Source organism: Carassius gibelio, chromosome A7, assembly GCF_023724105.1.
Source record: "Carassius gibelio isolate Cgi1373 ecotype wild population from Czech Republic chromosome A7, carGib1.2-hapl.c, whole genome shotgun sequence".
In the NCBI taxonomy this organism is placed as follows: domain Eukaryota; kingdom Metazoa; phylum Chordata; class Actinopteri; order Cypriniformes; family Cyprinidae; genus Carassius; species Carassius gibelio.
Window position 1 is genome coordinate 35,888,579 of NC_068377.1, and position 14,745 is coordinate 35,903,323.

At 37.1% G+C, this 14,745-nt stretch overlaps 2 protein-coding genes across 2 annotated transcripts in view; both read right to left on the reverse strand.

Moving 5' to 3' along the window:
- Positions 1-1,701: 1,701 nt before the first annotated feature.
- LOC128017395 (U2 small nuclear ribonucleoprotein A'-like) lies at positions 1,702-6,644 on the reverse strand. Its single transcript, XM_052602773.1, has 9 exons — positions 6,410-6,644; positions 6,192-6,339; positions 5,343-5,421; positions 5,188-5,234; positions 4,995-5,097; positions 3,325-3,404; positions 2,939-3,011; positions 2,229-2,322; positions 1,702-1,955 (listed from the first exon to the last, which is right to left on the reverse strand). The coding sequence occupies exons 1-9, from the start codon at positions 6,489-6,491 to the stop codon at positions 1,822-1,824; spliced, it is 840 nt and encodes a 279-aa protein (XP_052458733.1). The 5' UTR covers positions 6,492-6,644; the 3' UTR covers positions 1,702-1,821.
- A 1,403-nt stretch (positions 6,645-8,047) lies between these two features.
- LOC128017396 (proprotein convertase subtilisin/kexin type 6-like) overlaps positions 8,048-14,745 on the reverse strand; it is a 57,647-nt gene continuing 50,949 nt past the window's right edge. The window contains exons 20-21 of the mRNA XM_052602774.1: positions 11,363-11,475; positions 8,048-9,521 (exon numbers count right to left, since the gene is read on the reverse strand). Coding sequence (XP_052458734.1) covers positions 9,421-9,521; positions 11,363-11,475 — 214 coding nt within the window. The 3' untranslated portion in view covers positions 8,048-9,420. The remainder of the gene's footprint in view (positions 9,522-11,362; positions 11,476-14,745) is intronic.

The window sequence follows — 14,745 nt, forward strand, 5'->3', positions numbered from 1 at the left end:
CTCTTTCTCTAGAGTTGAAGCCTACAGCCATTCTATCCATGCAGCAACTGATGGAAAAGGGGTTCACTTTGGTGCTGTTGTGATGTTGTCACAAAAATGACATGTATATACTGTACAGACCAAGAGTTTGGACACACCTTCTCATTCAAAGAGTTTTCTTTATTTTCATGACTATGAAAATTGTAGATTCACACTGAAGGCATTAAAACTATGAATTAACACATGTGGTATTATATATGGAATTATATACATAACAAAAAAGTGCGAAACAACTGAAAATGTGTCATATTGTAGGCTCTTCAAAGTAGCCACCTTTTGCTTTGATTACTGCTTTGCACACTCTTGGCATTCTCTTGATGAGCTTCAAGAGGTAGTCACCTGAAATGGTCTTCCAACAGTCTTGAAGGAGTTCCCCGAGAGATGCTTAGCACTTGTTGGCCCTTTTGCCTTCTGTCTGCGGTCCAGCTCACCCCTAAACCATCTGGATTGGGTTCAGGTCCGGTGACTGTGGAGGCCAGGTCATCTGGCGCAGCACCCCATCACTCTCCTTCTTGGTCAAAAAACCCTTGATGCCTTCAGTGTGACTCTACAATTTTCATAGTAATGAAAATAAAGAAAACTCTTTGAATGAGAAAGTGTGTCCAAACTTTTGGTCTGAACTATTATATATATATATATATATATATATATATATATATATATAATATGTATATAAATAAACATTCTTGAATCATTCTTGTGTCTTGTCTTGCCTCTCAACAACTTTTTAAAATATTGGCAGTAATTTAGTGACTCCATATGCTGATTCCAACTTTAACTTACCTGATAATGAGCTAATTCACCTTAAGGAAGTGAATCAATATACTGTATAATTCAAGAGACAATTCAAGACTTTTAAGGTTCTTCATTTTTTACAATTGTTTTAACATTGATATACATCAATTTTACAAAATTGATATTTCATTTATATTTTGTGTAAATTCATGTTTAAATTTAAAATTGTGACTCAAAGCACACTTAGTAATTTAACTCTGCTGCATTTTGAATCAAAAATCACATTTAAAAACATGCTACTGAGATTAATATATTGATGCTATATACAAAGTAACGTGACTGCAAACTAAACCAACAGGATACTAAAACTGCGTTCCTGAAACTGCAGCCATCGCTATATTGGCCAGTACGGTAGGTGGCGCTGTCAGGAAAAACTAGGGTCCTAGAACTGCGGCCCAGATCTGCGGTCCTGAATCTGCAGCCTCCGGTTGTGCAGGAACATACTATTGGCACGTTTTGGACTCAAAGAGCGCTGAATGATTATATGTAGATTTTAAAGATTTAGAAGCACTTATAAAGCTTTCCATTGAGCACAAGGGAAAAACACACACACGTGTTTTTTTTATTATTATTTAGGATTGGGTTCATCAAAAGGATGGTCATATTTAGGGCTCTGCGGCATCTAAAAAAAAAAATTGCATATTTTCTAACGATTTACAAATGAACTATACAGGAAATGTGCCTTGAATTTATAGTTTAAGTTTTTTAGTTAAGTTCTTAAAATAATGAGCGAACTAAATAATCAGTATTAATATTTTAATTTCTGATCTTTGGCGGTCATAGGCTCCAGTTCACAAAATATTAGAAAATAATCAAGAAATTCGTGACCACGTTCAGATGCACAAAGAACAAAAACATTCACATCAATGTTAATAAAAAAAGTTTAATGTACTTTACAAAAAAAACAACACTTATTGAAACAAGTGCTGTCAAACACGGCATCAAAAAGCATTGACGATTCTTAAAAACATCAACCAGCGAACATATCTATGATCCATTCATGTGCACATCTTCCTGCATGTCATCAGCGTCTCCGTTTTCTCCCTCTGCTCCCTGCGTCTCTTCACACATGGCCTCGGACTCCTGCATCTCCTCCTCTTCCTCCACCATGTTAGGTGCTCCTAAAAGAGACAAACAAAAGACCTGTGAGAAGCTCGATCATTGGAAGTGCTTAAAACCTTGCTTTTATTGCACACAAACAAACCAGGTTTTCAGAAAAGCCTCAGTCTGAGACTTGAACTACTCGCACTTAGAGCAGCAATCATCAACCGCAGCGATGTCACAACTTTCCCATCAACACACAGAGTTCCCGCTTTTTCCACCAATGAATTCATGACTTTTCTCATCATTTGTGGTTAATGTGTTTATGTATAAGTGCGAATTAAAACCAATACCTGATCGCAGCTCTCGTCCAGGGATCTGTCCGGACTGCAGGAGTCCCTTCAGCCGCTCGACTTCAGCCAGTGACGTGGCGTTAACAATAGCATTCTTCACATAAACAACACAAGTGAGACAGATTACACCAGGACATCAACCTATATGTTTCCATGTATGAATACATTAAACTGACATTTGAGGAGAGCAAGAAATCAATCCTGTTACTCGGCAAGGATTCATTAAATAGATCAGGAGTGACAGTAAAGACTTTTATAAAATAAATAATTATATATATATATATATATATATATATATAAATCCGTATCAAATACATATTATATTCTAGAAATACATAAAAAACCTAAAGTGTGTAGAATACACATAAACGTTTGTTTTTGTGAAAAGTGTGTTCATCCCAAAGGTGTAATGGTTTTTATTCTGTATAAACTGTATATACTATGGCCCTACACCTAACCCTAACCCTCACAGGAAACTTTGTGCATTTTTACTTTCTCAAAAAAACTCATTCTGTATGATTTATAAGCGTTTTGAAAAATGGGGACATGGGTTATGTCCTCATAAGTCACCCTCTCCTTGTAATACCTGTGTCATACCCGTGTCATCATACAGAGTTGTGTCCTGATGTGTCACAAAAACACGCGTACACACTTTTTTAATATTAAAAACATGCAATAAGCATCTTCTTGAGTGATCAGTTCTTCCGTACCTTGATGGCTTCAACATCTGCAGCTGACGGCCCTGTTTTGATCTCAGTCTGAAGTGCTGCTCCTGGAGTAAACCTGAGAGTAACATCAAGAGGACATGCGGTGTTCAGACAACCTCACCGTGTTTATGTGCCTCTGCAGCCTTTCAACCACTGTTCCCACAACCAGAGTGTAGTATCTGGAGCATCTTATCAATGTGAATAAACTGATATGAGACAGCAAAGCCTTGAGCCAGCTCCCCTGAGAAGCACTGCTGAAGTCTGACATGGACATCAAGGTTTAAACGGCCAATTCAGAGTCAGTTTTCATTCTCGGAGATGTCGGGTTCAGGACTTCCACAGTCCGGTACATCGGGGGAGCTGTGCTTGATCAAGGACTTTCATCTTACGTTTTGGTTTGCTTGGCAATATCCTTTGCAAGCTGGGCACCTCGTTTGCCTTTGAACATTTTGTCAGCCTCCTGCCGTTCCTGCGTTGATACATCAGAGTTAAAGCAGAGGTTCACAACAGACCACGAGCCTGTTCTTCACACATGCAGTACTGAATGATCTCAATCGAACTCAACCACACAAATTCAGTCCGAATGTGCGCTTAAAAAATAATGATCCAAAGGGGAATTATCACTATAATGACGGATAAACTACACAAAGCATGAAGAACAGGGTGAGCCTACATCATAAACAGAAAACAGAAACAATCTGTCTAAAGGAAGCAGTATCAAATAGTCTGCATTAGTAAACTACCACACCAATATTTAACACAATCGCATTTCAGGAGTATTTGCATCACAGATCATATTTCACAAGATTAAAGTCTCCCCTCAAGTTATTCTTCTAAATAGAGAACACCTAGAAATCTCAGTAGAAATAATCTGTTAAAAACAAAGTCTTAAATTTGAACGAAAACAAACACGAACAGCACAAATAAACATTTTGACACCTGACATATTATTTAAAGGGGACATGATCCGCATAATGTTTCCTAAGGTGCACTTTCACACCAAAAACTGCTATAATTTAGAAATAAAAGGAAATTTGATTCATTTGATGAGCATTGTAGCCGATGACAGACTGTTGAGCGCATTAATCGAGTTTTGCACTTTCACAAATGCTTATATCAAAACTAACAGTGCAAACTCAACGGAACTGCGACTGATTTACCAAAGAACCCACAGGAAGGTGTACTGAACAAACTAACAATGATCTACTTAGAAAAATAATCACTTTCCTATAATTAGGATCCTTTGGAAGGTAATTTTTTTTAGTCCAGTGATCCTGTACTGCTCTTCTCTCCTTCTCACCGTACTAACACTTTAGTAGGCGGGGCTAAACAGGCAGTGATTACAATTGGTGGGCGGGGCTACACAGGCAGTTATGCAGAGGGCGGCGTTGATCTTCTGTGTAGGCGGGGTTTAGCCACACTATTACATCATAAAGTGGCACATTCCACAAGCCCATGTTTTGGCAGATTGGCTTCAGTATAAGCTGTTTTTAGAGTAATGAGTACGAGTTGAGTCCTGAAGCTTGCAGGATGTTGTTATAGTACAATGACCTTTATATGTCAAAAGATCGAGGGAACTTTGGTTTATCAGTTCATGGCCACTTTAAAGCATGATGTACACTACGGTTCCAAATTTTGGGGTCCAAACTATTTTTGAAAGTCTCTTCTGCTCACCGAGGGTGCATTTATTTGATCAACAATACAGTAAAAACTGTAATATTATGGAATATGACAATTTAGAACAACTATGCGAGTACATTTTAAATTTTAATTTATTCCTGTGATGTTAAGCTGACTTTTCAGTGTCACATGATCCTTAAGAAATCACTCTAATATGCCGATTTACTGCTCCAGAAAAATTTCTAATCAGCAATGTTGAAAACATTTTGAATAATCAGCTTTTCTGTAACATTATAAATATCTTTACTGTCATTTTTGATCAATTTAATGCATCCTTGCTGGATAAAAGTATTAATTTCTTTCAAAAAATATATATTCTGAATGATAGTTTAGTTAAAAAATAAAAATAAATAAATAACGTGTTATGGTTTAATCATACCTTCATTTTCACCTTCTGGAAGTCCAGAACTCGGATCTGTGGTATTTTATTGATGACATATAATCTGTAATGTTTCTTGTTAGTAACTGGATTCCTGAGGAGACTACAGAACAGAAAAACAGCTCAAATTAGCTGAAGTTAAAACCTCAAAGCTTAATAAAAGGTGTCAAACAGCAGTTTGTTCAGCAGGTACCTGAGGAGGGACAATGATTTGACTGATGCAAGAGGATCCAAATCACCCTGTTGAGAACCAGAAACAACCACTTGACGACAATCCAGTGACACCAGTTTCAGAGCTCACAGAGCGACTGGTTCATGTGATAACAGCACATCTATGGTTGGACTCACCAGTTCTTGAATGTTGTTGCTTGTGAGAATGAGCTCTTTCAGGTCTGGTAAAGACTGCTCCAGGTTCTCTCCAATTCGGCTGCAGAAAGACAGTCAAAAACAGTCAAACCTTAAACTCTACTTCATACTGCTGTAGAGTAATTAACTCAAACAGCTGATTAAAACACCACAATAATCCACACAACTCAGGGTTGTTTATTTAAATTCAAACCACTGCTTATGGCTATAAATACAAGTATATGCATAAAATTGCTTTCTCCAGTGAAAAAGTAATCTCATCTGAATCAGAAGAGAAATATGCACAGATCAAGCACCATTTACGGTCCAAAAAAAAAAAAAAAAAAAAATTCTGGTGGATTGTCATGTTATAAACTATAAACTAGTTATAAAATATAAACTTGTACTTGGGTCAGAAAGCTTTCCAAGACATTAACTGATGGACTGGAGTGATGTAGATTTACTTGTGGATTATTGTGATCTCTCAATCTGACGGCACCCATTCACTGCAGCGAATCTACTGGTGAGCAAGTGATACCATGCGAAAATTCATCAAATAATAAAAAAACTGATTTACATCTTGGGTGGCTTGAAGATGTGTAATCCATTTTTGCATTAACTATTATTCTGCTAAGCATTCCCTGTAATAAAACCCTAAATCTTAGCACTGCTTCCAACATTTCTGCATTAGTCTGCTAAATGCGGTCCCATTTTGGTTGCACAAAATTCATCGTTTTTTAACATCGTTTCATAAGCGGACAGTATAACAGCGCTGAGCAGAATGTTATGACATCGTTCATTAGAGATATTGAGATAAACCGTGCAGAACATGTTGATGTCTGACTCTCTCACCAGATCCGGTTGTTGTTCATCAGCAGTGTTTTGAGTCTCTTCAGCAGCGGGAATCCGTCCAGCTTTCTGATCTCATTATCGGACAGATCAATGGTGTCAAACTGATCGAGTGTGGCGCCCAGATTCTCCAGCACGGGGATCTTATAGCCTGTAAACACAGGAGCGTGAGTTATTCCCCGCAGTTAGGCAGATAAACGAGTGTTTGTGTCTCGACTCACCGCGCAGCTCGAGCTCTCTGTCCCGCACAGGGTTCGTGTACTGCGCCGCCTGCTCGATCAGCTCCGCCGTCAACTTCACCATGTCAGCCGCTGAGAGGAACGACTCAGACTTTAGATCACAACTTTATTACAAATATTTCATTCGCACACGCGCTGCCGCCGAACGGAAGCGTCTGTTTTGTTCTTCTCGAAACGAACGACACGACTGTGCGAGAACTGCAGCGCCCCCGAGCGGACGGGAGGAGAAACGCGCTACAGCAGCAATACATCGTTCAGACAGATAACAATTACATACCGTAAAAGAGAAACGGGTTTTTTAAACCCTCCTGTAATGTGCAAATTCTAACCATGTTTTTAATGTGTTACCCCAAATATTTAAATATGTAAATAAATTACAGAAATTGTCAAAATAATTTACATTTCATTCAATACAAAATACAATACAAAAATTGCTCGTAATACAAAATGATTTTAATGCGCATGAAAACTCAGATGATGCGGACAGGGCATGGTAATAAAAACATTCAGTCTTAAGCCACCAGTTCTGTGAGCACACGAACAACCGGAAGAGTCCCGTCGTGCGTCCGCCAGAGCGCAGCACAGGCCTTTAGTCTGAGCCAGTTTCTCCTGATCCTGTTTAAAATGTGTTGAGGTTGTATAAAATAAACTAAAACCGTGTAAAAGAAAACCACAGATGGTGTGATGAACATATCCTTCACTCCCCTGCCGAAACATGTTTATTTTCTAACTATATGCAAAGCTGCAACTGATTTTCTGTTCAGATGTGGAGGGGTCGTTTTGTTTTCGGAGATTTAAAGCGGATTATTATGCATTCGTAAACCTCATCAGAGCAATCAAATGCACGATTTTAATCTTTAAATAGTACCATAATACCTAACACTTTAGATTAGGGAACACATATTCCCTATTAACTAAGAGTTTTCCCTCAACAATCTCCTAATTTGCTGCTTATTGATAGTAAGGTAGTTGTAGTAGTGGTTAGAATATGATAATATTAGGCTACTAGAATACTGGCTAATAAACAACTATTAATGTATTCTATTAATATGCATGCTACTAACCAACTAGTTAACAGTGAATGGTGTTCCATAATCCAAACTGTTAATGAAATGCAAAGATAATGAAGAATAATGATCAAACTGCAGGATCATCATAGTTCAGGAGTCAGTAGTAAAGCACAATGTTATTGTTATAGTCCTGTGTTGTTGTTTTTCACACAAAGTGAGTCCAGAATCATTAGAGATTCACTGAAGCTTCAGTTCAGTAACATCACGATGAGGAACGTGTCATGGGTTCATCTGTGTGTGGATGGTATTAAGAGCAGCTGTGAACCTCCACTGCATTAATCATTGTTTGTGTGTGTGTGTGTGTGTGTGTGTGTGTTCATCTAATGCCCTTCAGGACGTTACAGTCAAAGCATCACCGGGTCACTGCAGGTCAGACTCTGACAGTTCACCAAGATGCATTGCAAATAGTTGAGCCCCATCTAAATATTTACAAGCTCTGATTTCAGAACATGGAAACACTGGAAAACCCAAACAAATGATCATTAGCACATAACCTGGACCACCAGCACAGGCATCCTCACTGTGGGGAAAACAGAGACTCGACCACATATTTTCATCAAGGAAAGGTTTATATTTCAGACCTTTGATGGAGATATTCCACCTTCAGATATTTAAAATACCATTAGATGCGTAGTTTAAAATGTACAGTGTCATTGTTCTCGATCCTTCTTGTGATTTAAAAGCTTTATGTCTCTCTTAACATTGCAGTTTCACTCCAAACGTTATCTGGCATTCACCAACGTAATCATTTTCACTGGAAATCACATGATCATTTATGAGAACGGCATCTCTCATATACAATTATATCATAATTCAGAGTGATGTCGTTGAATAAAAAAAAAAGGAAGCAATTTATACATGTACTGCATGTTTAAAAAAAATATATCTTGTTGAAATCAAACCGGGTTTCTTGAAATGAGGAGTATTATGTATTTCATTAAAGGAAGAGTTCACCTAAAAACAAATATTAGCTGAAAATGCACTCAACCACAGGTCATCCAAGATGTAGATGAGTTTGTTTCTTCATCAAAACAGATTTGGAGAAAAGTAGCATTGCATCAGTTGCTCACCAGTGGATCCTCTGCAGTGAATGGGTACCGTCAGAATGAGAGTCCAAACAGCTGATAAATACATCACAATCCACATAATAATCAATTAGCATCTTGTGAAGAGAAACACTGAAAAACTGAAAAAAAAATCCATCAAGATGATTTTAGCAATAATTTCTGGTCAAAACATGAGTCCATGATCCATAATAACGTTTCCTCCAGTAAAAAAAACATCTCCTGAAAAGCAAGATTACGGATAGACGACTCATATTTTAGCAGGAAGTGATGTTTTAAAGTTAAAACTCCTTAATGATGGATTTGTTTCTAAGAAACATGCAGCTTTTCGCTTCACTAGATGTTTACTGATGGACTGGAGTGGTGTGGAATACTCATGGATTATTGTGATGTTTTTATCAGCTGTATGGACTCTCATTTCTGACGGCACCCATCCACTGCAGAGGATCCACTGGTGAGCAAGTGATGCAATGTCTCCAAATCTGTTCTGATGAAAAAAAAGTCAAAGTCTTGACATTTGCGAAGTATGGTAACCCATACTCAGCATTGGTGCTCTGCATTTAACCCATCCAAGTGCACACACACAGCAGTGAGAAGTGAACACACCGTGAACACACACCCGGAGCAGTGGAGAGCTATATATCCAGCACCTGGGGAGCAACTGGGGGTTCAGTGCCTTGCTCAAGGGCACTTCAGCTGTGGGCATTCAGGGTGGAAGAGAGCACTGTTCATTCTGTGCAAATTTTCATTATTGGCTAAACTATTCCTTTAATAATCACAGTATAACTAGTTTAAAATGTACATTAGATAACACAACCAAAGAAATAGTAGGTCAGTCCATTAGTCTCTTTCCTTGCTGTCATCCAGCCGTCATCGAACACGTCTGGCAGCAGAACTGATGGAAGAGCTTCTTCTCACACAGTCGGTTCGACTTGACCATCTCGCAGAATACTTCATCCGCTGGAAGAGAGAAAGAGAGGGTTCAGACTTCAGTCGTGTCTGTGTCTCTTTATCAAACACATCACAGATCTGAATGATCCTGCACGTCACGGCCCAAAGTTTCTTAAAAAAAAAAAAAATTCTCAAACACACTTTTAAAAATTTCATGTTTCTATAGTGATGCCACAGAAGAACCATAGTTGGTTCCCCAAAAAAGCTTTCAGTGAACAGTTCTTAAATGAACCTTTTTCTGCATTAGAAAGGTTCCATGAATGTTCAAGGTTCCAATGGAACCATCAAAACCAATAAAGACCCTTTAGTTTTAAGAGTCTAGGATGAAACCCAAATGCCCTACACCTGAATGAGAGGTGCCACTAACAGCAGTGGACCGTCTTCTGTCTCTCTTTCTCCTCTCTGGGTGATCTGACGCTCATGTTATGTAAGTTTGGACAGACAGGAGGTTCCAGGGAAATGAGGAGCAGCGGATCCTGGTGAAAGCATTGTTGCTGTCCTGCCAGTGCTCTGCCTCGCTCTGATCCTTCCAGCCTTTCACTCACGCACGACCCTCTTCCCTTTAATCTTCCCTCCATTCGTCATTCTCTTCTGAAATCTTTTGTGTCCCTCTTTCTCCTATCTCTAATGTCAGCGTTTATAGCTGTGCAACAACAAACTTTGAGAAGCTTTGATGTCTGAGAGCCTCGTAAACACCCGAGTCAGGTCAGTTTGACACAACGTCATCCATATGAATTACTCTGTGATAACAGAAAGATCCTTAAAACTTTGTGAAAAAATACATAAATGAAGAAATAAACAAGGTAAGGCAATTATATATCTTTTTTAACAATAATTTTATAATTGTTTATAATTTATTTTTTAATTAAATATTAGCCTGATTCAGAAACAAAATTCTATTCAATGCATCAGTCACAGTAACTCACGAATCAGTCCTAAACTCATGTTGTCGTATGTTATTTAATGCTCAATGCCCCCGATTTGCAAATCAGTGCAATGATTGAATAGATAAAACATAATTAAATAGATTATCTAAATTCATTTTGATTAATCAATTATCAAGATGAAATCTCTTTTGTCAAACACAAAAATGAGATGTTTGACAGAATGTCTCAGTGACTCTTTTCCATGCAACAAGGGTGGATTTGAAATAAAACAAAAAAAGGATAAAAGGATAATGAAGCACCTCTTTTAAAGTCAAACAGTTTGAGTGAACAGACCAAAACTGAAGTGCCGAACACCCCCCCCCCCAACAGAATAAAGAAAATCCTTCATGTTTGGAATATGAGGGACAAAATGATGACAGATTTTGTATTGTGTTTTCACAGAGAAGCAACTGAAGACTTGAAGCACTGTCCTTGTTCTATGCAACAATACAGAAGAATGAAGGAAAATTACTAATGCACACACACACACACACACACACACAACTGTGGGAATCCAATCATTCTCATAATGTTCAAATCTGTGAACAGATGTACGCACGTCCGTCACTGGATCTACAGTGCCATGGATGAATTGATGCGAGTTGTGAGTTTGCACTCTGAATTGTGTTATATTGTGTTGAGTTGAGTGAAAGTGTGGGTGCTGCAAAATAATACAAATATTGTCTTTGTCACACAGTGCAGTAAATATGCAGCGCGACCAGTGTAGCCTAATTCACAATTGAATGACTCTTATGGACAGGAATGGATTCAATGAATCGCCCCAATGACTCATTAGTCTTAAATCAGTCTGGGGCCTAATGGTTAGAGAGTCAGAAGGTGGCAGGTTTGAGTCTCGGTACCAGCAGGGGACTGTTTCTGACACATGTGGAGAAAAGCGGAGCAAAACAAACTGAAGGTACGTACCGTTGTTACAGGTGGCGTTCATGACACAGGTCCGGCTGACGAGGCTGTATCCGTCCTTACACTGTGTGCAGCTCGCTCCAGGACCCTGACAGCTCAAACAGTGCTCCTCACACCTGAAAACACAACCAGAACCACACACCAGCTTCTGCTATTAATGTCTATAAAGACTGGGTTTGATAAATGACACTGACAGATTTCCAGAGAGCGACCGCCATCAACAGAGCCACGCTCTTAAAAATAAAGGTGCTTCACGATGCCATAGAAGAACCTTTTCGTCTAGATGGTTCCATGAAGAACCAAACCAAATTCTGTTTCACAAAAGGTTCCTTGTGGTGAAAGAAGGTTCTTCAGATTATTAGAAGGTAAGAAAGAGATGGTTCTTTAAAGAATCTTTGACGGAATGGTTTTTTGTGGAACCAAAAATGGATCTTCTATTGCATCGCTGTGAAGAACCTTTGGAAGCAACTTTATTTTTAAGAGTGCAGTGCAATGAATCATAAAGTGCTGCTTTAGTACAGGGTTTCTGGAGGGTTTTTACCTTTTATGAAGGTGAATGTTAGACCTTTTTAAAGATCAAGAAAAGACAATTTAAGGAATCCACTAAATGAAACAAAATATGCTCTCTATACATAAATGTCCTGTACTAGCAAAGTTTGTCTTGTATTGAAAATGTCTAAAGATCATTTACTTGGGAAGCAAAACAAGAACAAAATCTGCCAGAGGCCTCCGAAAAGTACATGAGGTTTTAACACCTTTTTAAAACTGGCACAAACTCTGTAGTACTTTTTAGTATAACTTAGGCAACTTTAGTAAACTCTTGATCTAATGGAGAGCTGAAGATGATACGAATCAAACTGTGCCATAAAACAGATCCTGGAGGAGAAACATTGAGCTAATGAGTAAATCCCCTAAATTCTAGTTTTGTGTGCGTACAGAACAGAACTCACTCTTGAAACTGTGATGGATGATGCCGTTGTAGCACCGTTTTGCCATCTTACACGTTTGGGATCACTTATTTTTGACCAGAGTAATATAACAGCGGCCACTGACTCGTTATGTCTTGCAATTTTAACTTAACCACCGTCGACAAAGCTGTTGTGTTTTGTTTTTGTGTAGAAGGCTGCTTTCCAGCGCACACACTTGCAGGGTTGCCATGTCCATTTATTTTAATTGCTTATTATTTGGACTCAGCTAAAAAAGCACTCCAGTTTATAGAGTTAATAGAGTATGCGCAGGTCGTTATATTTCAGTATGTGGCATATTTAAGTTTGGATTTATTATGACCGTTTTCTTGTTTGTTGTTTTTTATAGCAAGATCTGGCAACATTGTGAGTCAAAATATACCTTGTTTACTGTGATTTCTTGTGTTGCAACTTTGATATGTAGTTAAATAATTTCAATAACAACAACTTGTCATGTGGTCTAAACATAAGCGTAACAAAATTGAAATTTCTGAGTGAACTGTCTTTTAATGTGGCATCAAAAATTGTGACGTTTTACTGGTATTGCATAGTCAACTGAAATTTAAGTTTGTTTTTGAAAGTCTATTATGCTCACCAAGGCTGCATTTATTTGATAAAAAATACAGTAAAAACAGTAATATTGTACAATATTTTTACAATTTAAAATAACTGCTTGCTATTTGAATGCATGTTAAAATGTAATTTATTCCTGTGATGAAAAGCTGAATTTTCAGCTTCATTACTCCAGTCTTCAGTCACGTGATCCTTCAGAAATCATTCTAATATGCTGCTTCGCTGCTCAAGAAATAAGTAAATAAATAAATAAATGCAATTATTAATATCAATGTTTAAAATAGTTGTGCTGAATACAAATGAATAGAAAGTTAAAAAGAAAAGCATTTATTTAAAAAAGAAACCTTCTGTAACTGTCTATAAATGTCTTCACTGTCACTTTTGATTATTTTAATGCATCTTTGTTCAATTAAAAAAGCTTCAACAAAATCTTACTGACCACAAAGTTTTGATCAGTACTGTAAGTGTACAGGAAATAACCCATATTCAGTGTTTATGCATCTTCATATGAGGATAAATATCTTTATACAGGCCTAGGCCCATTATGATTTGAAGGGGCTAATTAATCATTATAAAATACACACGCTCTGACTGACCTCAAAATGACAGGCTTTAAACCTGTCCTTGGCACTTTGTGTGTGACCTCGGTGCTCTTATGCAGTATTTAATATATGCACTTTGTCATTTGCTGTATATGAGTTCAAAGCGAATGTTTTCCAGTGTGGGTTGGTTACCTCAGGGCCACACTTTACTTCTGTTTAACGGCTGTCTGATCTATTTGCCTGCAGTGAAGCTCAACCGGACTCAGAGTCGGAGAAGAACCCGTTTCCACTGCAATCACCATCTGTGACCTTCAGAAAAGCCTCTATTTGCTTGAGACAGCATTCATAAAGCAAAAGACTGTTGATTTATAAACTGTGGAGTGTCCCACTGCCCTTATGCTGCACATTACAAGAATCGAGCTGTAATTCTCAGCCATACACGAAAGATACACTTTCTTCTACCCTTTCTCTCTGGTATTATCTGAAAAACAGATTGCTGTTAGATCATTATGCAGATAAAAAAAAGCATAAACTAAAAAAAACTTAAAATAAAACTTAAAATATAATTTATACGGACAATATATATATTTATAGATTTCAATAATATAAGAATATATAACTTGCATATGAATACAAAGTAAATATAATATATTTATTTAATATTTGTATATAATTTATATGAACAGTAAATACAATACACATATATAAAATTCTAATGCGTGTGCATATATACACATTTAACAGTAATTGTATATATTATATACAATACATATTTATAGAATGTAAGAATATATAATAAGAATATATAAGAAATCTATAAATATTTATTGTGCAATTTAAGCAAATAAAATAAATGTGTATAAATATAAAATATTTTTTATATTTGTATGTATACACAATAAATACTATATATCTTATATATGAAAAAAATATGTAAATAATTATTATATATATATATATATATATATATATATATATATATATATATAATAGTTAAATGCATAAATTTAATTGTATAAAATTTTATACACGATTAAAATGAATTCTTTATTAAATAAATACAATAAGTTAGTTTTATATATCGTGTGTGTGTGTGTGTGCATGCGTGTGTTTGTGTCTGTGTGTGTGTCTGTGTGTGTGCGCTTTTGTGTGTATGTGTGTGTTCACATTTCTGCCAGAGAGCAATAAGAAAGAATTCCAATGTAAAAAGTACACAATCCTTTACCAAGGCTACAATTTCAACAACTGCAAATTCAATGAGACGGATAATCAGAAGCTAAGAATGCAAACACCACAAAAACCAAAA

What these genes read in the sequence shown, in the direction of transcription:
- LOC128017395 (XM_052602773.1), bottom strand. Translation starts at nt 6,491, where the DNA reads ATGGTGAAGTTGACGGCGGAGCTGATCGAGCAGGCGGCGCAGTACACG. An exon ending in ATGAACAACAACCGGATCTG is followed by an intron (nt 5,422 to 6,191) that starts GTGAGAGAGTCA and finishes GTCTTTCTGCAG; the next exon opens with CCGAATTGGAGAGAACCTGG. An exon ending in AAATCATTGTCCCTCCTCAG is followed by an intron (nt 5,098 to 5,187) that starts GTACCTGCTGAA and finishes TCTGTTCTGTAG; the next exon opens with TCTCCTCAGGAATCCAGTTA.